The sequence below is a fragment of the Gekko japonicus genome, unplaced genomic scaffold (genome assembly GCF_001447785.1).
Source record: "Gekko japonicus isolate JY-2015 unplaced genomic scaffold, Gekko_japonicus_V1.1 scaffold303, whole genome shotgun sequence".
In the NCBI taxonomy this organism is placed as follows: Eukaryota; Metazoa; Chordata; class Lepidosauria; order Squamata; family Gekkonidae; genus Gekko; species Gekko japonicus.
The window spans coordinates 571,140-594,557 of NW_015169180.1; the positions used below are offsets into that span (position 1 = coordinate 571,140).

General features: G+C 40.1%; 1 protein-coding gene across 1 annotated transcript in view; it reads left to right on the forward strand.

The window, feature by feature from the left end:
* COL11A1 (collagen, type XI, alpha 1) overlaps positions 1–23,418 on the forward strand; it is a 362,318-nt gene that overhangs the window by 52,358 nt on the left and 286,542 nt on the right. Inside the window, exon 4 of the mRNA XM_015416098.1 lies at positions 478–640. Coding sequence (XP_015271584.1) covers positions 478–640 — 163 coding nt within the window. The remainder of the gene's footprint in view (positions 1–477; positions 641–23,418) is intronic.

The window sequence follows — 23,418 nt, forward strand, 5'->3', positions numbered from 1 at the left end:
ATATAGTATTGAATGTGGGAGGCAGGAATAGTGCAGTCAGAAGATCCAGACCAAGGGATTTTGAACTGTGTTCCAGTTTTCAGTAGCAAGATTAGGGATAACCAACAAGCTTTCCTGAAAGGCTGTTTTCCTACTGATGCCAATATCCCCATGCAATGCATAGATGTGGGAGACCCAGTAGCAGACACCCTTAGTTGACAAAAGTAGTCAACAGCATTTTGGTACCCACATGCTTAGTTACATTGTAGCCCATGATGTCACCCCAAGCAAGCACATTTTTAAAAATTGCAGTCATAATAGAGGAGTTGTTGGAAGCCATATAATTTGTATGAAAAAGGATGAAATATCAATATTTTAAATAAATATAATTGACCCATTGTTATGCATTTCTTAAGTTGAAAATATATTTATTTCTGCATGCATATGATAAAACCAAAATGTTTCATAATTTACAACTAATTTGTGCTCTTGTGCTAGGTGGCATCGGGTAGCCATTAGTGTGGAGAAGAAGACTGTTACCATGATTGTGGACTGTAGGAAGAAAACCACAAAACCACTTGACAGGAGTGACAGAAGTATTGTTGACACCAATGGCATCACTGTCTTTGGAACAAGGATTCTTGATGAGGAAGTCTTTGAGGTAAGTATTTTACTTTCAGATATGGGAGGTTTAAACTTTAATGTACTGACAGAGCGCCTGAAGAAAGTTAAAGCAAAAAATGGTAGGAAATCCATTTGAATTGACTTGTACCAGACCACGTGTACAGTTTACAGAAATTGCATTTGACATTTCGAAAACTGTCTAATTTGGAAAAGAATACCTGTTTTTATCTCTGTTCTCTAGAAACAAGAAATTTTATAAATAGTTACTTCATACTACGGTAACTGGAATGAATTTGCAGGAAAGACAGCCTGAAGGATGTATATCTAAATACCAACTGTTTTTTCTGTTTTAGCTATTATTTGTATGATGGCTGTAATCCTTTAATCATGAGACTACTGATTTTAGTGAGAGCCAGTCTACCCATGTGGCAACACCCTCTTCACAGTGTGCACTGCTCTAAGATTTTGCACCAGGCAGACTAGGCTTGAAATGCCACGCACATTTGTTTATGAGTATGCATGCAGGAGATCGAGCTGTTATCAGCCTTACGTCTGAGTCAGCATGTTTAGGGTTTGGCTGCTATTCTAAGCATGTGAAAATAATTCCATTGGGAAGTAGTGAGACTTAGAATAATTATCAATGGCCAATTTAATCATACATTTTATCTCACGTAACCTTCTAATGTGACGTTAAGTTCTATTTACCATTTGGCAAGGTTGCCAAACCACCTTGGGGGTAGGAGGACTGACTCAAAGGTGATTTTGGGTTTTTTTTGTTGTATACCATTTTTCCATTAAGATATGCCTGAGGATGTTCACAATAATAATTCAAAATTGTAAAAACCATTCCATAGCAAAATGAAAACAACATCTAAAATGAAATAAAAAACTATGTACATCAACTGAAACAACTAAAAACAGCATCTCAAAACAGTAGCAATCAATTAAAAACCCAGTGATACTGAAAAACAACAAATGGAGGGGTGGGGGAGCAATCAATTTAAAATGTACTGAAATAAAATACTCTTGGCCTGGCACCAAAAATCATTGAGGATTGGTACCAGGGACAAGGGGGAAGAAAGGCATCCCAGAGCTTTGGGGCAGACACATAAAAGGCCCTATCCTTTGTGACCACTTACATCTGAAGGCAGGTATGAAGAAGGTGCCTAAGATGATAAATGTCGTGTGCTTAAGATGACAAATGTCATGTCTGGACTGAATTATATGGAGCGGGAGGTCATGTAAGTACATAGGTCCCAAGTTATATTCAAAACAGGATGTGTAAGAGAAAGTACAACTCTGTCAGCTGTTTTCAACACTCACTCCTGAACCTCATATTTTTCCTCGTTAGGGTGATATGTGTACCACAGATATGGATATACCTCAGATTTAGACATAAGTATAGGAAGTAAAATGTGTGTGCTTCCTTTCCTCCTACTTGTTCTGAATGTCCTAAACTACTGTTATTTCTAAGTACATTTTGTTATTATTGGGTTGTAAGAATCATCCAAAGCAGACTTGACTGCTGTAAACAATTACTTTATGTCCACAGTCTGGTAAGATACCATATTTGACTATCATGGCTCTCTGGTGGCTGACAGAGAGTTTCTACATCAGTGGCAGCCTCTTGCCTAAAACATTGGCACTACTGTGGAAACTGTGTGTCAAGGAGTCATAATGACCCAACAGCTAGAGTTACATATTCCACAGTGTGGGTAGGTCTTCATATGGAGGCCATTTCCAGTGGTCCACACAATGTTTATAAAATGTGCACTCATACTCTCAAGGAAATGTGTATAAGTTTGAGGTGCTGGTGCTTGTAATTGAGTTCAGAATTGCAGCCTTTGCTCAGTTGGCAAGAAGGGGGCCCAGAGAGATCCCTGTGTATGACTTTGTCTTCTGATGTTTATTTATTTCATAAATCTTTCCAGTAACTAGAGAAGGTTTGGCAAAAGGAAGTATATTTTTCCACTATTTAAAAGCCAGGAAGAAGGATTATACAGAAGACTGAAATACATCTGTTTAGAGAAATGTATATGGGAGACTGAACTCCTTATAGGAGGCATTGCCTAGGAAGATTATTTTAACAGACTGCTGGAGGACATTAATGTTTTCAGGCATCTGATTTTACAAGCCTGTCATTTGCCAATGAAAATATTCCAAGCTCAAAAGAAGGAGTATAAGAATAGATGTGGTGGTAGTTAGTTAATGTTTCTGCTTTATGCAGACTTGATCAGAAAGGCACCAGGAATGTGCAGGTGTCTCCCACTGCGGTGTGCATCCAGGCAAAAAGTACAGCTTGAAGCATTACTATTGCATTAGAACCTGCTTTATATCAGCTCTGTGGATTCTACATTTCGCAAGAAGAGTTGCTATCACAATTTCACCAAAAATTAAATTCAAAAGGAAATGTGGTATTTGTTGCTCTTTGGGCAAAACATCTAAGGAATGCTGAAACTGCCAAAAGAGTCTAGGTTAGACTCTCTGGAGGATTCTCTTGCTAAATTTAAGAGGAATTTAAACTGAAGCCCAAAATGTTTTGTTAAGACTAGTAAATAACAAATAAGTAACCAAAATGATTTCAAAGAAGACAAAATGTAATACAAAAGACACAGTTCTGTTATATAATATATAGTATAAAGATGATACTGGATGAAGACTGTGGATTTCACTCTTCGTTTAGATTATTCTTCCTCAGAAAGCTAAAGACAGGTCAAGCAGTTATTATAACTTACTGAAATTGCAATCATGCAACAACAATTATAAGTGAGGGTTACCTGCATCAATCACTAGGTGTATAGAGAAGCCTCCAAGATAATGAGTACAAATGTCATATCCTATAAAAGAAAGGTGCTCCCATGATATTTTTGTTTGAAAAAGAGTATTTATGAGTTCCATATATTTATAATAAATTCTATTAGGGTGTCCTAATACTCACCAACCTATATACCTAAGTAATCAAAACTGGGCAACTGATCTGAAGCAGAGCGTATTCTTACATGCTTCGTCGTGGGGTATAAAACATCTACATATATCAAGGACAGTAAAGATTTTATCTTTATGTTCAAGTATAATGAGGAAACATCCATGGTCACTAATAGTGCATCTTTGGGTACTGACAGTCCTTTGGTCTTAGAGATAAAATCTTTAGTGTCCTTGATATATGTAGATGTTTTATGGATGAAAGGCTGTAAAAGAGTGTCAACATACTGGGATAGGTGCTCAAAGATAGAGTTTGATCCCACCGGGAGGAGGGTGTCCTAATTTATGAATCTTAGGTAAATGAGGAAAGTCACTAATAAGAAATCCTGCCACTTGTTGATCTATAAAGGGCCTCGTGCACCACAGTTCTGATAATGGTTTTTACCTGATCAGTGGGATCCTTAGGGATTGGTTTATAAAAATCAAAGTCAGAAAGGAGGTTGTGAACCACCAATAAATAGTCCTCAGTGTCCAAAATTACAATAGTACCTCCCTTATCGGCCTCCTTATTAACATGTAATTGTCATTAACGAAAGCTTGTAAGATATCCGACTCCTCACGAGAAAGGTTGTACTTATAATGTGGTCTAGAATTTTCAAGAGACTCAATGTCCCTGAGGACCAAACGTTTAAACACCTGTATATCAGGAGTATTCAAATTAGGAACAAACTGAGATTTTTTTCTTAAAGGGAACTGGTAGCCTATTCTCAGAATCACCAAGTAGTTGTTTAAGTTTGTTTAAGTTAAGTTAATCATATTTGGGGGTGGAAACAAAGCTGAGGGGAAAAATTAAGAGACAAGCTTCTTGCTGAGTCAGTGTTCTGGAAGAGAGATTGATGACTAAACCAGACAAGGAGGCAACTGTTGTAAAAAAATTCTGGTGGCCACATTTTTGGTTCTTCTATATAGACTAGGTCTCCTCGTCACCTGAAGTCGTGGCAGAATCTTCTGTCTCAGTCGTGTCGAAATCTGAGACTTTTCTATAGTCGTCAGCCCATGTAACTCTCTTGTCCAGATTGTCTCTTAAGTAATCCCATTTATAAACCCTATTAGTGGAATAATCTTTCTTGTCTCTCTCATATTCCTTTGTTTTAGTCTCCATGATATTCTTTTCATAAATCCTCAGACCCTCTTCTATTTCTTTTATACATCTATCAAATACATCAGTCACTACTGAACTCTTCATTTTGTCTTCTAAAGACTTAATTTCAGAATCCAATTTTTCTATATCCGAAGTGGCTTGGTCTATAATAAGCAGCATCAGATCGAAAGAGTGTTGTTTAAAATAGCCATCCACAAAATTCCTCATTTTCTAAAAATAAGGTAGGACCTTTTTGACGTCAAAGACCTCTAGGAACAAGGTTAGAGTGACAATAGTCAGTAAGAAAAGAAGCATGAAATGACAACCTAATTTTACGTTTTTGCATATTTTCTAACATCCATTCAGAACCACTGCTATGTGCCAATCCACAAGTATACTTAGGAGCATGAGACAATATCCTATTTTGTCTTCTTTTGAGAAGGCAAATCTATTAACATTCTGCGTCATATCAATAGAGAGTTATATCATCTGATTGGCCTAGCAGGTCTGAGGTCAATCAGGGGCAGGACCTGTTTCCAGATCCGTTTTGGCCTCCTAGTCCACCCCGAGGCACAGTCACAGCGTCTCTCACAGTACTGTGTGTAGGCTTTGACCCTTGCTTGGCACCACCAGAAGCAAAGCCCAAGAGCAGCATGATGTGTGTGGTAGAGTTTTCAACCAGTTCTCAAAATTTGTGAAAATCTAACATTTGACTCTTGTGAGCTGGTATGAGTGCAACACACCACTGTGGATAGGTGATCAGATCAGACATACAGCTTTGGAGTGAATGCAGCTGTTGAACATGATGTGTCTAGACATTTCCTAGAAAGGTTTCACACATTCCTAATCACACAGGTTCTGCAGAGGAGCTTTGGAGGGTACAAAAATAGGTGTGAATAACATATCCCCACCACCACCTTCTCAGTCCTTTAAATCTTACCTCCAGAAGTCACTTATTTTCCTGGCAGTGGTTCATGTGAACAAATGGTTCTTTAGAAAGTTGGCAAGAATTTTTGGACTCAAGTTGATTATAAGACCATGAATTTGGCTCTTGTAAATTATTGCAGAAGTCCCTGGATATAAAAGAAAGCTCCTTTAACACAACAAAACCTTTTAACCACCCTGGAATAAATTCAGCAAAGGTAAATATGTCAAGAAGTAGAAGTGATCAATTATGATAGGGTACAATCTAGGAGAAGGGGGACAAGTCCATTTTAGAATTGCAATGGTATTGGCACAAAGTTTGAGTTCAGTGGCACCTTTAAGACCAAGTTTTATTCAAGGTATGCACATGAAAGCTCATACCTTGAATAAAATTTTGTTGGTGTTAAAGGTGCCACTGAACTCAAACTTTGTTCTGCTGCTTCAGACCGACACGGCTACCCACCTGAAGGCTATTGGAAGTGAAACTTAAATACACTTACTTAAACCAAATTAAGAAGGAAGAGGGGTGGAGAAAAAGGCCGGCTTGAAAAGACTTGCACTAGGCAAAAAAACCCAGTACCACATCAGCTGTTAATTTATCAGTCAGTGATTCAGTGATGAATGTGAGAATGGTTTTGGCAGAAAACTACTTTGTCTAACGTAACATGAGGTGGTATGATAGCTCTGTCCACAGTGTGTGACTGTTTCACACAAAAACCATTTCACACATGCAAGTCATCACATTATGTTTTAGTTCATGTGGGGGTGAACATATGAGAATTAATCCATAGTGACAATAGCAAATGATAAACAAAGCAATTACATTTTTCAAAGGGTATTTGTGCAGGGCAGAATAGAATTACTGCTTTTCCTTTCAGCTGTCCTCTTCTTGCCTCTCTATGATCATTTGTTATATGGACCCTGAGGATGGAATTAGATGACTTTGGATGGCTGTCAGAGAAGAGTATTCTGAGTAGGAACCTTGCTTAAGGTTTCCACCTCTGGGTTGGGAAATACCTGGAGATCTGGGGGATGGAATCTGAACAGGGTGGGGTTTGGGGAGGAGGCGAACTTAAGTGGGATATGATGCCACAGGATCTACCTTCCAAAGTCACCATTTTCTCCAAGAACAGATCCCTATCACCTGGGGATCAGTTGTAATCCCAGGAGATCTCCCGCCAGCAGTTGGACACTGGCAATGCTAACCATTCTCTTTCTCCATTTTGGATTAATAAGAAAAAAATATTTCTTTATACAGCAACAGCGTTTGGGATGAAAATAGCCATAACTAAATAAATAAACAAAAAAGCATTCAGGATAGAGATATGTGAATGTGCCCTTCTGCATCTGTTTTCATTTTTGGGTGGAGTTGTAGTAAACATTTTCATTTTGTGAGTTTTCATATCTGGTGTTTCTTATTCATTTGTTTCTTTTATTCCCTTTTAATTTATTATATGGATCTACAGCCATTGATATGCAATGGATGCAAAAATAATGCTAATAACAGGAAAAAATCAGGAAGGGGAAACAAAAATGGCACGGATATAAAAACTCACAGGTCTGGTTTGCATAATGGAAAAGCAAAAATAAGGGAGGGGTTTCAAGCCAAAATAATGGAGCTAAGAAATTCACTAATATATTCCTCCTCCAGAATTCATGATTCTATGGAAGCCTAGAGCAGGCATATGAGTGTTCTCTCTCTCTCTCTCTCTCTCTCTCTCTCTCTCTCTCTCTCTCTCTCTCTCTCTCCATCATTAAGGATAAAAAACTCTCTATTTACCGCAGGGATCAGTACTTGGTCCACTGCTTTTTAACTTGTTCATTAATGATTTGGAGATGGGAGTAAGCAGTGAAGTGGCTAAATTTGCGGATGATACAAAGTTGTTCAGGGTGGTGAAAACCAGTGAGGATTGTGAGGCACTCCAAGGGGATCTGTCAAGGATGGGCGAGTGGGCGTCAACATGGCAAATGGGGTTCAATGTGGCCAAGTGCAAGGTGATGCACATTGGAGCCAAAAATCCTAAATATAAATACACATTGATGGGGTCTGAACTGGCAGAGACTGAGCAAGAGAGAGATCTTGGAGTTGTAGTGGATAACTCACTGAAAATGTCGAGACAGTGTGTGACTGCAATAAAGAAGGCCAATGCTATGCTGGGGATTATTAGGAAGGGTATTGAAAACAGATCAGCCAATATAATAATGCCCCTATATAAATCAATGGTGAGACCTCATTTGGAATACTGTGTGCAGTTCTGGGCACCACACCTTAAAAAGGATATTATAGCTTTGGAAAAAGTGCAGAAAAGGGCAACTCGAATGATAAAAGGGTTGGAACACTTTCCCTATGAGGAAAGGTTAAAGCGCTTAGGGCTCTTTAGCTTGGAGAAAAGACGACTGAGGGGTGACATGATCGAGGTTTATAAGATTATGCATGGGAAAGAGCAGGTAAAGAAAGAGGTACTTTTCTCCCTTTCTCACAATACAAGAACTCGTGGGCACTCCATGAAACTGCAGAGCGTTCGGGTTAGAACGGATAAAAGGAAGTACTTCTTCACCCAAAGAGTGATTAACACATGGAATTCACTGCCACAGGAAGTGGTGGGTGCTACAAGCATGGACGGCTTCAAAAGGGAATTAGATAAGCATATGGAGCAGAGGTCCATCAGTGGCTATTAGCCACAAGGTATAGCTAGGGGCTCTGGGGCAAGTGATGCTCTGTCTTCTTGGTGCTTGGGGGGGGGGGTCAACAGTGGGAGGGCTTCTAATGTCCTGGCCCCACTGCTGGACCTCCTGATGGCACTGGTATTTCTGGCCACTGTGTGACACAGAGTGTTGGACTGGATGGGCCTTTGGCCTGATCCAACATTGGCGTCTCTTATGTTCTTATGTTCTTATATACATTTTTCCATAAAACTTCCATAAAAATCTGTGTGCTAAAATGTATTAAAATGTGATACGTGCAGAGCTGAGTGAACATTCCAACAAATTTGAACCTGTTGGAATCGTATTTTAACATTATGGCTGAACATCTAAGAAGGAAGTCAAATTGGTAGTGACTCATTAGAGAAATAGTGTAACTGCCTGTAAGTGCTTTATTTGGAATTTAAACATTTAGAATTGAGAACAGCAGCACTTTCATAGGGCTCAGTTTTGCTATAGAAATTCCTACTCCTTTAGAAAGAAAATAGGTGGGAAATAAATAGGCATTGGAAAAATGAACTGTTGGTGCGTTGGTCCTGGAAAATGAGAAGCCACTGAACATCTTTTACAAAAGTTACATGCCAGCTCTCATTTTCAGCATAGTACATTCATGTGCACTAAGTTTGGCATGAGTGTTGCTGGATGCCAAGAAAGTCCAGATGCTATAACTTCTTGTCAAATAGCTCAGAATCCCAAATTTTACAGTGATAGTGGAGAGTTATGAACTTGCCCCCTTCATTGGGGCTAACTAGAATTTTTCCTCTGCATTCTGCCTGAGGTTTTTTTAATTACTTAAAAAAAAAAAAAACCCCAATTTATTGGCTATCCAATAATTTAAAGATGATGAGGGCAACTATTTCAGCTTATCTGGCTGCTAGATTTTCATGAGAGGAAAAAAGTGGGGGGGAAATGAAAAATTGTGGAAAGAAAATGGCGGGGGAAATGAACAACCAGAGGCTACAAGTACGTTGAAACATCTGACTGAGATGGAGGTTGCTATGATATAGGCTGGGAGTCTTCAGATGAATTTGAACAATACCTTGAGAAATCTAAGCATTCTCTGATTCTTAGCTTGGTACCCCGAGGTTGAACCTCCTCTTTATGAGCCTTCTTGGCCTTTCCAATGGAATGGGAGCTCTTCGCATCAGCTCATGTCCAATGGATGGTATAAGATTACTCCCATGTATACAAAAAGTACTGATTGAAGACACCTATATAATGCCACTGCAAAGCATTGCTGTAACCAATGTTCCCTCTAAGCTGTGGAGTCTTGTGAGCAAAAATTCTACTTTGTGAGCTACTGGCATTAAAGTTGTGAGCAAGTGATTTGGCTACTGCATAAAATAGTTTGCTCTGGAACCATCCTTCCTGAGCTAAGACAAAAATGTGTGAACTGGAGGCTAAAAAACTGTGAGCTAGCTCACACTAACTCAGCTTAGAGGGAACACTGGCTGTAACTCAAGTGCGGTTATTCAGAAGATTTGTAAAGCAATTCAAGAAAGTGGTGGAGGTGATCATTATCAAATGCAGGCCTCAGTAGTAACAGAAGGAAAAACTATCTTGCGGTAACATTGAACATTGAAATTTAGAACATTCTAAATTTCCAAAACCAGGTTTCATTGGAAGCTTGTCCAGAGTGTTTCAGATGTTTTATTTAATTTTCCACACTATGGCAGCTAGGGTTTGGCTGACAGTAAAATAGGGAGTGCCAAAAATACCAGGGAAACTACTGTTCTGACAGTACTGCCATTGGAGATTTTTAAAAATCTCATGAGGTGTTTCTCTTTAAATGTTTCTTCCAGCTCTAACACAGTTTGTTCTTTCCCACTGGACTGTGAGTTTGTCAGTCACTGTCTTGCATACTCTTAGAGGGAAAGGTGCATGCTGGGGCTGCAGGACTTTGGACCCTTTAAATGGAAAAGTAGTTCAAATAAACTTGCTACTCAGATATCATTTTCACACATAGGAAGTCACAAAAAAGAAAGCATAAATGAGTTGCTTGTCCTTTCTTTATACTTCTGTTGTACCTTAACTCCCCCTTTTGGAAAATACCCCATGTGTGTAGCAGAAGGGTATGTTGCCTACATTTACTTTATTGCAATTTCTGTAATGTGCAAAAATGTCCTCCGATAGTTTGCATAAACAACAAAGCAGAACTATGTGTATATCAAACATGACTGCCCATTCCTTTCTAGGGCTGCCCTCGAGTGATGAAGAAGATCCTTTTTTTTAAAATTGGACCTATTGTTTGTGAATCTGGGACAGGCAAAATGCAAGTCAGTGCAACAGTATCACTTGTCTAAGCAGTTAACCTTCCTTTGCCTCACAACAGGTCCCAGTTGACGCTATGAACCTAAGAGAACGTCTTCTTAGGGATGTGTGTCACTGTGAATATATGCAAAAGTTTCAAGTATGTTGCAGACTTGGGGTGGGATGGTCCTGAAGTTCGTGGCATCTTTTTAGACTGTGATCTAAGCGCACACCTGGAAATAAGTCCCATTGGAAAAAAATATTCTAATTAAACATGTTTTAGCTTTGGCTATAACTATACCTTGTTTGTTCAGTGGAATTCATAATCCTGAACATCAGGCATTACAGTAATCGGTAATGTAAGCATGCAGACAAGCTTGGATTTTAGGTAAAACCAATCTATGGTACGATGCACTTTCTTACATTGGTGAATACTTTGTGTGAAACACAGATGACAACTCTTGCTCCATCACTTTTTGGAGTAAGGATTACTGTACACAGTGAGATTTACTTCTGTGTAAACATTCATTTGATCAAGCTGTGTGCCTGATTGCTTTTAGAGCAACTTTGAGGTTTAAAAGCATAGAGGTGTCTTGGATTCTAACAGTGCAGTTCTGAATTAAAAGCCCTGAATTTCCCTTGCTTGAAAGCTAGTTGAACCCGACTCTTGGGGGGGAGGGTGCTCATCTCCATTTCCAAGCCAAAGAGTCAGCGCTGTCTGAAGACGTTTCCATGGTCATGTGGCTGGCATGATTAAACACTGAGGCACATGGAACGCTGTTACCTTCCCACCAAAGCAGTACCTATTTTTCTATTTGCAATTTCTTGCTTTCAAACTGCTAGGTTGGGAGGAGTTGGGGCCAGAGCCGGGAGCTCACTCTGTCATGCAGCACTTGGGTCTTGAACTGCCGAACCTCAGACCTTCCGGTCTACAGCATGGCGTCTTAACCTCTAAGCCACCACGTCCCCTCAGCCCTAAATTACATACTTGTAAATTCATTGAAGTTAGTTATGTAGTCTGGGATGGCCAGATCAGGAGCCAGGATTTTTATTTTTTTGTTTTTAAATTAGCTGATATGGCCAGGGAGAAAGAGTGGCAGATAATATTCTGCCATTGAGCAGTGGCTAAGGTAGAAGTTTTTTGTTTAGTGGTGAACAATAATAGGCAGAACCAGAGGTAGATGAAGGATGGGTTAGGCCTCTATACTTGTGGAGTGCTGACTGACTGTCAGCATTGTCTGAACTTGCTGATGTCAGTGCCCCAGACTAATGATGGTGAGGACTTCAACATAAACATGATCACCATTTGGACTTACTGTGAACAGACCGCTTCTTTACATGTGACAAGCACTTTCGTAGTGATCCTTGATATTTTTGCTCAAAGTTCTGTTCAAATGCCATGCTGATTGGCTTTGCACCTGCCCAGAAATGACTTGTGTTACAGGATACTGACTTGTGTTACAGGATCATGGCCAGGATGTGTCATGGTTAGAGAAACCACCCTCCAAGTGGGACCTGGGGATCCCCTGGAATTACAGGTCATCTCCAGATTATAGAGATCAGTTCCCCTGGAGAAAATAGATGCTTTGGAGGGTGGACCCTGTGGCATTGCACCCCACTAAGGTCCCTGTCCTCCCCAGGCTCCATCCCCAAATCTCCAGGAGTTTTGCAACATGGATCTGGCAATGCTACCCCCCCCCCAATCCCGTGCCAGTGGCCAGGGGGGACCTGGCAACCCTAGTCATGGTAAATCTGTTACATTTGTAATTTACATGCTGAACCTTGCATAAGCTTTTTGATCATTGGAGAAGAAGGGATGTGTTCCCCAGGGTCATTAGAGTCCTACCTGTCACAGTTTGCCCACTCTTTGTACCTGTGCATTTTGAAATGGCCTGGGATGGATTGTGCTGCTAGTTAGCGATTGGGAATCATGGTATACTGGGCATTTTCATGGTGTTAAGAACAGCTTCTTCCCAGTATGCAGATACATTTGTGTGGACATACTCTTATATGCACAGTACTATTGAGATGTTCAGGAGAAAGGTAGGCATATAAATATGTTAAATAAATATATTCCAACTTTCTTGCAGTTTAGACATAGCTAAACCTTTGTCTCCATGTGCATATGAATGAAGCAGTAGCCTTTGCAATGGTTAGCACCTCTTCATATTGTAACTTGGGAGAACCCATTTTAATGTTCCCCTAAGAATAATAAATAAATAATAAATAGGAATAATAAAGGGGCTGCGGTGGCTCAGTGGTTAGGACAATGAACTGCAGACCGGAAGGTCAGTAGTTCAGCAGTTCAAGACCTGAGTGCTGCATGACAGAGTGATGGTCTGTCTCTGGCCTCAGCTCCTGCCAACCTAGCAGTTTGAAAGCAAGAAATTGCAAGTACCGCTTCGGTGGGAAAGTAACAGTGCTCCGTGTGCCTTGGCATCTAGTCATGCTGGCCACATAACCACAGAAATGTCTTCGGATAGCGCTGGCTCTTCGGGTTGGAAACGGAGATGAGTACCGTGCCCTAGAGTCGGATTCAACTGGCTTTCGAGCAAGGGAAACCTTTCCTTAAGAATAAGAAAGCAACCTTATTTGCAAGTAGAGAACTTGGATAACAAGGAGCACTGCTGTGTGGGAACCTTTTTTCCTGAAATGTTCTCCCCCCGCCTTGTATGGATTATTTGTTATGGGAGGACGTTTAAAAATGTGATATTCCATCAGCAACCTGAAGTGTAATAATCCATTCTACAATCTCAAGAAAAAAGTTTTGTCTTGTTGTGCTGCTTGAAACAGGCCTGATATAAGTATTCTTACCATTTTAAAATAAGAGGTTACTGTGTTGATTTTAAAGGTAAAAGTGACTTGCAAACAAATGCAGCACTGAAATAATACTTAGTGCAGCATGGTGTCCCTTATTGCAGTTGACTACCGCTAGAGGTCAGGGAGGATTAATGATATAGGTGGGTTTTGGAGATATCTGGCAGTTATATGGGCAATAACAGCAATTATCCTTACTTAAGTGATGGACCTGATCCAGTCAGGTGCTGAATACCATTAGTGCCTACTAATGACACTTTAATCAAAGTTAAATGGTAATGAGCCCTGTTATAGGGCTGATCAAATCTTAGGGTTCACTGAGCTGAACATAAACAGAGTTCAGAAAGGGACATGCTCTTCTCTGACCTTGTGCAAGCAGCATTGCTCAGAACAGCAAAAGCATGACTGGAGTCATTCACAACCCTCTGGAATGTCAGGATTTGAGGGCCTGGTGTATCATGATGTTTGACATCCTTTGACAAACACTGTGCAAACTTTGATCCAGCCAAAGCCAAACACTTTTAGTTTGATGTGCTTCTCTCCTTCCGTAAAAAGGAGTTTAACTACAGCTTGGCAAAGTCTTTGGTATTTGGAAATGGTGGCTTGGATTCCACAAGATCCACGAACAGAGCTCATCTCATGAAGTGGGACATTTGATGCAGCCTACTAAGCTCCATGAAAATTGTGTTTGTTCAGGTCACAAACAACATAAGGGCAGGATGAGGGTGTAGATTGGGAATGAGAAGTCAGTGAAAATCACCCAGCCTCCCTTGTTTGCCAGTGGACATACCTTTCTGTTGTGTCCTCCCTGCCTCCTCAGATTCAAGGTGGCTAACAGTTAAGCAGCCAACTTGTGAGGACGCATGTTTTCTCCCAGCAAGATAAAATGCACAAATTATAAACTAATAATAGTAATGCAACTGAATTTAGCTGTAACTAGAACTAAGTAGTGAAACTTCACTAAATAAGAAGTGCATCACTGGACCTGACTACTTAAGCATTCTGTTTATGACAGTGGCCAGCTAGACCTTTCTGGAAAGTTTAGAAGTGGGGAATAAAAGCAACCACCTCCCTCGTTTGCATGCCTCCCAATATCTGGTATTCAGAGCAGATACATCTGAACGTGGAAGTCCCATTGTGCTAGTTATGGACAAAAAGTCAGTAGATGGGTGGGAGGTTAAGATAAGCCTCTACTGGGTATAATTCAATTTGTCTATACATACTCTGGAAGCAAGTTCACTATTTAACTGGTTTTTGCTTTTGCTTTTTTTAAAATGATGGGTCTCCACTTGTACAAAATGAAATATGAAGGGGAAAAAATCCCCCCGAAGGTTCACTTTATGCATTAGAACACAGATTTAGTGGATATACAAACATGCCCTTCCCACCTGTCTTCTGACACCACACATGAATTGATGTAAGTTTGCACACACAATTCCTTGATTTAAAAAAATAAATCCAAAAATGCTAAGAAGTAAATGAAAATGAAAAATAAAAACCACTTCACAAAAACCTGCAAGTATTTGACTATTTCAAAGTAGGGAAACAACACTTGGTATTGTGAAATCTGAAAAAAAAGTATATTTAAAAAAACAAGGAAGACAAACCATTCCTTAAGAGAAAACTGTAATCATAAAACTTGGGGGATATAAAAATCAAATAGATTACATAATCAGAAGCAGAAGACAGAGAAGCTCTATTCTCTCTGCTAAAACAAGACCAGGAGCCGATTGTGGTACAGATCATAATTGATAATATCAAAAATTAGAATAAAGCTGAAGAAAAACATCAAACAGTCATAGTGCCAAAATACAATCTAAGCAACATTCCTGAAGAGTTTAAAGACCACATAAAGAAGAAATTTGCATTACTAAGGTCCCTGCCACACGGCTCGAACTGCGGCTAATGTGAGCCACAGCAAAGTTGAGACGGCGTGGCGGGATCTCTCGGATCCCCTGAGCCGCGGCGCCGTCGCTCCCAGGCACGATCAGATGCCGGGGAGAAAGCGACGGTGGGGAGGGGAGCCTGGCAAACTGCACATGCTCACACATGCACAGTTCGGCCAGGAGCCTGGGATGCGCCGGTGCAAGGACGTGCTGGTGATCCCATGGTCAGCGTTGCTGCAGCCCTTCGAAAAGAACCACCTCGGTAGGTGGTTCTTTTTTGGTGCGGAGCAGCGCTGGAAGGGCCGGATCAGGGATGGAGACGGTATGATTCCCAGATGTTGCGGTGGGATCGCGCCCGTTTATGCTGCCCCCGTTCCGTCCCACTCCCGGCCCAAAAGGCCTCGTATGGACAAGGACCTAAGTTTAAGTGAACATGAACCAGAATAAGTATGGGTTGAAACTAGAGATATTATCAAGGAAGAATGTGCAAAGACTATTTCTGTTACCAAAAGAAATAAAAAGCCTTTGATGGATGACTGATAAAACTCTTAATATTGCTAAAGACAGTTGAAGCAAAAATAAAAGGTGACAGAAACAGAATCAAAAACCTAAATGCAGTGTTCCAGCAACTCACACACAGAGACAAAGAAAACTGTTGTAATAATGTTATAAAGAGATAGAAGAGAACAACAAAAGAGCAAGATCTGTTCCAAAGGTTCTAAGAAATCAAAGGGAAATTTAAAGCATAGTTAGGCATGCTGGAAGATCTACAGGGAAATATATCAACTGACTGTCTCAAAGAAAAGATGGTAAGAACTATATAAAAAAGACAAAAGCATGACAGATTCCTTCCAGGAAGAATCTTTTGAAGAACCTACAGTTTTAGAAAGTGAAGTGTAAGCTGCACTGAGAGCAATTGGAAGAAACTAATCACCAGATGGAATATCAATAAAGTTTTTTAAAGCCACAGGAATGGAGTCCATCAAAACCTTAAAAAGATTGTGCCAAGAAATGTGGAAATCAAAACAATGGCCTGCAAACTGGATTTACATCCCAATTCCAAAAAAAGGAGGCGTCAAAGACTGCAGCAACTATTGGATCATCACATTAATTTCTTATGCAATTAAGGTGATTCTTAAAATCTTACAACAAAGACTGTTAGCATATATGGAATGAGAAATGCCACATGTCCAAGCTAGATTCAGAAAAGAAAGAGGCATTAGAGATCATATTGCAAATTTACATTGATTACTGGAGCATACGTGAGAATTTCAGAATTTCAGAAGAAAATCAGGTTATGTTTCATAGATTACAGCAAAGCTTTTGGCTGTGTGGATCATGAAAAGCTCTAGTTGGTTTAAAAGGAAATTGATGCACCACAGCATCTGATTGTTTTGATGTACAACCTGTACACCAGACAAGAAGTCACCGTTAAGATAGAATACGGTGAAACAGAATGGTTTCTAGTTGGTAACAGTGTCAGACAAGGATGAATTTTATCTCCCTGTGCAAAACATATCATAAGGAAAGCTGGATTGGATTTAGATGAAGGTGGAGTGAAAATCGGTAGAAGGAGCATTAACAGTGAGATATGCAGATGACATTACATTACTGGAAGGAAACAATGAAGACTTGAAATGACTACTGCTGAAGGTTAAAGCAGAAAGTATCAAAGCAGGATTACAGCTGAACATCAAGAAGAGAAAAAATAATGACAACTGGGGAATTACTAAACTTTAAGGTTGATGATAAAGAAATTTGGCTCTATCATTGACCAAAAGGGAGATTGCACTCAAGAAACCAGAAGGAGATTGAGACTGGGTAGGGCAGCCATGAAGGAGCTAGAAAACATCCTTAATAGGGTCGCCATAAGTCAGAAATGACTTGACGACACTTAATAGCCACACACACACACCATGTTTGTGCTATTAATAAACATTCCTACAATATAGTAATCTGGTTGCCTATATTGGATCAGACGTTACATTCAGTCATCCAGATATTTATTTATTTATTTATTTAAACAATTTAAAAACATCAAACCATCTAGAGGTACAACATATATAAGATAGCAAGAACTGTCCTATTGTCCTATTGGCCACCATAAGGGAAATCAGCAGCTGGTGTCTGGCTCCTTAAGGCTCAGTTCTTTAATATGGGCACAGATGTTAAGCAGGCAGCCAAGAGTAGATTATGGGCAAAGTTACTCAGCTTGATGGTAGGCCATTTAATGTGGCATCTCACTTGAACGCTTGGCGAAAGAGCTCCATCTTGCAGGTCCTGCAGAATTTTAAGAAATCCCGCAAGGCCCTGATGTCCTCAGGGAACTTGTTCCACCAAAGCGGAGCTGCCATGGAGAAGGCCCTAGCTCTGGTTGTGGCCAGCCTGGCATCTTTCTTGCTGGGGAGAAGAAGAAGGTTTTGTGAACCTGATCGCAGTACTCTCTGGGAGTACATACAGGAGTCACTTTGATATACTAGGCACTTTCAGGAGATGGTTGAAAAACCATGATCAGTTAAGAAAGAATGGCAATTCAGTATATTAAACATGTCTGAACTGGCAGTGATTGAGGTATTGGAGTTGTGGTAGATATGGCAATGGTGTGAGAGACAAATTCTATGTTGCGGTTGTTAAGACAGAAAATAAAATGACCATATTTGCATTTGCAGTACTGTGTTCTGTTTGCTGCATCTGAAAAAGAGTATCTTAGGCTGCGGTCACACGTAACAGAAGCCACACAAGTGAGACGGAAAACAGCCGGAGTTTCCGGGCGCGATCTCACCAGCACATCTGGGAAGCGTAGCACTCCCGTGGCTCAACCGAGGCTTCCAGCTGAAACTGCGGGGCAAGGGCGGGTGTCTGATCGCGTTTCCGGTGGCATCCGGCGCCCGCCCATGTCCCCTTGCAAATAAGGTGGGGGGTTTTTGTCCAAGTCTCTGTGGATGCGCATGCGCACCCAACGGAGCATGCACATTTGTCATGTACACAAAAATGAAAAACAGTTTGCCGCAGCGCGCGCTTGTCCTGTGATCGGCACCTCTCCCTTGCCATGGAACCTCCATGGTACCTCCACGGTACCTCCACAGGAGGTCTGATCACGTAACTGCACAGTAGTTTGCCCCAGGGCAAACAGCCACGCTTCTCCTCTGCAGTTTCCTGCCCGTGTGACCGGGGCCTATGAGTGGTAAAAGTGCAGAAAAGGGTTGGAGAATCCTCCCATCCTTACACAGTATCACAGTTTGAGGCCAGGCCTCTGCTGGATCTGTAGCTAACTCTTCTGCTATCCCATTGTTTTAGTAGAATTGGGAGGGCAGTTTCAATTAGCAGAGGCATTCAGAGGTAGAAGGGTTAAATATTCTTTCCTTTCCCCACATGATCGTGATCCGTATTTCAGCTTTAAAAGATACTGGGACAAATTGATCACAGATCATCCCAGTATTTCATCTTTTCTGAGCCTTCATTTCTAAAATTCCATTTAAATGTCTGCTTCATATATATATGCAGCCAGCAAAACAATAAATCACCGTGTATGAATATACAATATAAGCAGATGTTTATATATAATGCTTTTAGAATTCAATTGTCAGCAAAATTACAACTATAACATATTAAATGCGATCTTAGGCTTGGTAGTACATATGAAACACTACAGTATAGTCTCAGACAAACAACGGATATCTAGTATAAGTCCGTTTACGAATCCTTCTTCAGGTTTGTCGTCTGTATTTTTATCTTCAATAGAATAGTGCTGCAAGCTGCAATGAAGTGTAACATGCTTAATAATCCAACAAAAACATAAAATTTACTCAAATATACAAAGGAGGATTTACAATTATAAACTCACCATTATTTCACAATGTAAATTTCTTATACAGTTTTTTGTACGTTATCACGTTTAATCTAAAGGAAAGCAGACAAGCACAATGAATATTCTACAGTCCATCAGTGACACATATACAAGAATAATTTCAAGAAAAATAACTATTTCAAAATTTACCAACCTGGTGACTGGGGAGCTCCTGTATCATGCTCTCATGTGACAGAGTCTACAATGTGATATTTGGCTCAGCTTCCCTCAGTGTGGCACAATGTCTCAATGGAAAATTTGTAGGATACAACAGGTGTGATGTTTTAAGATGGCATTTTTATCTTAAAGGTACCCTGACCATTTACAGAAAGGAACTCAAATCAAGTTCCTGATTTAATAATAATAAGTTCAGCTTCTTTCTGTAGTAAAACCCGGGATATATCTACTTGATTGTAGGATTGTGATCTATAATGAAACAATAACATAAATTTAAAATCTTCTGGTTTGTGTGCTGCAGTTTTGAAATGGGCAACCATTGGAGCAGACTCCACCTGGTTCCTAATACGAGATAGATGTTCCTGTATACGGATTTTTATAGGTCTTGTACTGATTCCTATGTAGACCAATTTACACACACATACACAGGCATATACTACATTAGAGATATTACAATTACTGAAGTGATTAATCTTCACTTGCTCTGTACTAGTAGGATGCTGAAAAACAGAGCCTACAATAGATGGTGGACATACATTACAACTTTTCCCACATTTAAAGTGTCCTACTCTGACTGGAACTATATTGGAATGTCTACAGAAATGTGGTCTGGTGTAAAAATATTCGAAAATTCCCGAACAAGTGTGATTGAAGTTTACACAGTTTCGAAAGAACAGAAGTCTTCATGTTTTGCCAAGCTGAAACTGGCTTTGTGAAATAAAGAATCTGCATTCTACAGCTTTCTATCCATATTCATATGGATTTGCATGCACACATCATGGAGAAGTGAAATATTTCAGCTGAGGTTGTATCTAGAATTATTTTGACTGTAAATTGCATTAATTGGGTTATTGGTTTGGATCCTCCTTCCTCTGGCAGTTTTCTGTACACTCCTGAACGTTCCTTGCTGGGAGTTAAAGGAGCATTGTAGACAAAGTGTCACATACATTTAGAAGGACAACTTGGGCAAAATTGACCCTCTTATTGTTATGCCAGTGCAGCAAAGTCACACAAGAATAGAAAGATTTTAGGGCATGTTGGAGCTTCTGGGGGAAGAGGAAAGTGGGGACAATCCACTTGCACGAGTTCATTTAATAGAACCCGACATGCAAACTCTTTTCCAGAATGAGTTTGTATAGAACATTCTGTATAACAGTTGTCAAGAAGGCAATAGTATAATGTCCTAAGCTCTGGAAGAAGCTGCCTACCCTATCTGTGGTTTCAAATCAAGGGTGAGAGACTTTCAGAGACCATGCCAAAATAATATTGCTATGAAATTAAAGGAAAGAGTTGTTCATAAGGATTCCTGTGGGATGATAAAAGGAGGTGGTTCTATGAACTTGATCTTTAACTTGTTTTAATATAAACAAAGAGTCTTTATTTGGATGCAGGAGTAAGAACTGAATGTGCATTATTGTAGGCGATAGTGGTTTCATTGTTGAGGAGTAAGCCACTGATCTTTAACTGGTGGGTCATGATCCACAACCAGGCCATGCCCTGATTTAAAGGTGTGGGTTGTACTAGCAGCAGAACCATCATTTTGTGGTTTTAAAAAAGGTTTTAAGAGAATCCAAAAATTTAAGGGGAAGGAAAAGGGAGAAAGAGAAACATAGAAAAAGGCAAACCTATGTAGTAAACCTTAAGTGTGGATCTGACATTGTAGGTTGAAGCTGAAGGTAGAGCTTGGTTCTGAAAAGGAGATCAGAGCTCTACGGGACCTCCATCAGTTCCGTAGAGCAGTTAAAACGGAGCTATTCCGCCAAGCGTTTCAATAAGAACTGACTATGCCGGTGGTGTCGCACTAGCACTTTATCACAGGATGTATTAGATGGGATTTTATGGTACTGTATTTATATGTGTAATTGTTGGTTTTAACTGTATGTTGGTTTTAAATGGTTTGTAAGCTGCCCTGAGCCGCTTCGGCGGGAGGGCGAGGTAGAAATTTAATAAATAAATAAATAATAAATAAATAAATTTAGATCATTAGTGGCATTGACCACACCAGTCACATAAGAATATCACCATAAGCCCTCTTTGAACTACTAACTTTAATTTTAGTGTATAGGAAAATGGGATCATTTCCACACATTTCCAAATCTCTGCATCAGTGTTCTTAAATCATTGATTTCTGTCAACTTTCCCACACTACTTTTGACTGCTCCAGGAGTATCTCTGGATTTATTGTGCCATTAATGTACAGTTTTTGGTTCAACTTTTTCTGTGATTTTTCTCCCCTTTGGGTATTGACTTGCACTTTTCCAGTGTGAAATTCTCAGATTCAAATTATGTTTTTGGCTGCCCTTTTGTGGTGTCAGCATTGCTGTGGTGTCACTTCTCCCTCCTTTATCCCCCCACAGAATGGTTTAATTTTTAAAGTGTTTTAAATTTAATTTAAAGTGTTCTTTTGATTGTGTTACAACACTGTTTTCGTGTAGTGGTTAAGTGTGCAGACTCTAGTCTGGGAGAACCGGGTTTGATTCCCCACTCCTGGACTTGCAGCTGCTGGATGACCTTGGGCAAGCCATAGTTCTCTCAGAGCTGTTCTCTCAAGGGCAGTTCTTGAAAGAACCCTTTCAGCTCCACCCACTTCACAGGGTGTCTGTTGTGAGGAGGGGAAGGGAAAGGAGTTTGTAAGCCTCTCTGAGACTCTTAAGTGCAGACTGGGATATAAATCCAATCTCTTCTCTTCTTCTTAAATATGATATTGCTGCATTATAATGCTGGGATAAAAAGAGTGGTGCAGTTCAACATAGCCTTTTCTGTGCAATTGCCCACCCACAAACACTTCCTCCACTCTTCTCCTTGTTGTTCATATTGTTTAGTGGTTTATTCTTCCTTTCCTTTCCTTTCCTTTCCTTTCCTTTCCTTTCCTTTCCTTTCCTTTCCTTTCCTTTCCTTTCCTTTCCTTTCCTTTCCTTTCCTTTCCTTTCCTTTCCTATGTCTTTTGTGTGTTGGTTTTGTTGCCTAGTGCTGTTTTGTTTCTTCACTCCCCCCCCACTGCTCTTCTCTTCCATGATCTCTCTCTCCATATGTTTTCAATGAGAGTTCAGTCTTTGAAACGTTTTATAATAATGGCAACTAAAGATGTGTAATATTTCCAGTTCTGATCGATTTTTATTATTAAATGGACATAATGCTGTTGTGTATTGTCATATACAGTTTGACTATCATGAACTGTATGCTGTTTTCCTGAGGATTTTTTTAGGAATCTTCACTGGCCTTTTTCTTAGTTGGTAACTAAGGAGGAGAAGGGTAACTTTGAAATGACAGCAACCATGCTGTTCCCTATGATTCTCGAGCATGCATGGTCACTAAGTGCACACCAGAGAATTGCAGTGTCACAAAAGATTTCCAATGTGCTGGGTGGAATTCAAACTTCTGCCAATAGTGACCTCTGCTGAGTGTGTGTGTGTGTGGGAGAGTTTGAACAAAGGATTCTCATCAGTGGAGGGGGGAACCGAGCTATGGAAGTGGACATGAGCAGCTATTTTCACTCAGGATCTGTTTGCTGCTCCTTGGCTTTCTTGCAAATGGTCAACAAAGTCTTCAAATCCCAAGCCTAGTGGTGGAGGGAGGGGATTAGCATGAGAAGGAAACACTAGATCTTCTTTCACTCTAGGGGGAAGAGAAGGTGTCAGAGGTGCTTGGTTCCTACCATAGGAACACTGATGCTTTTGAAAAGATTTCAAAGCAGATGCATTCCAAATGGCCAATCACCACTGAGCATTCCTCCATTCAAGATTCAGACCTTTTTTAAACAACACAATGAAGTTATAACACTACTGCACATGCACAACATTTTTTTAAAAAGTGAGATCCCTGAGGAAACACATGATGAAACAGCTGTGCAACAAGGAGCCCTCCCTTGTTCCCAAGGAAGGGTGGAATGCATGAGGCAGGTATGGTTCAAATTCAAAAATAAAAACACCCAAATAAATGCCATTTTGCAGCATTTTGAGTGCTGCAAAGTTGGAGCATCAGCTTGGGGATTCTACTCTCCAGAAATCAGGAGTAAGCACATAGTGTGGAAAAGGTCTGGGTGTGAATTCTTATTTTCTTATTGGAATAAATAAGAATATGGGAGAACGCAGTTTTCCGTAGTAATCCCAGCAGAATCATATTCAGGAAGAGAGCCTCTTTACCTAAGA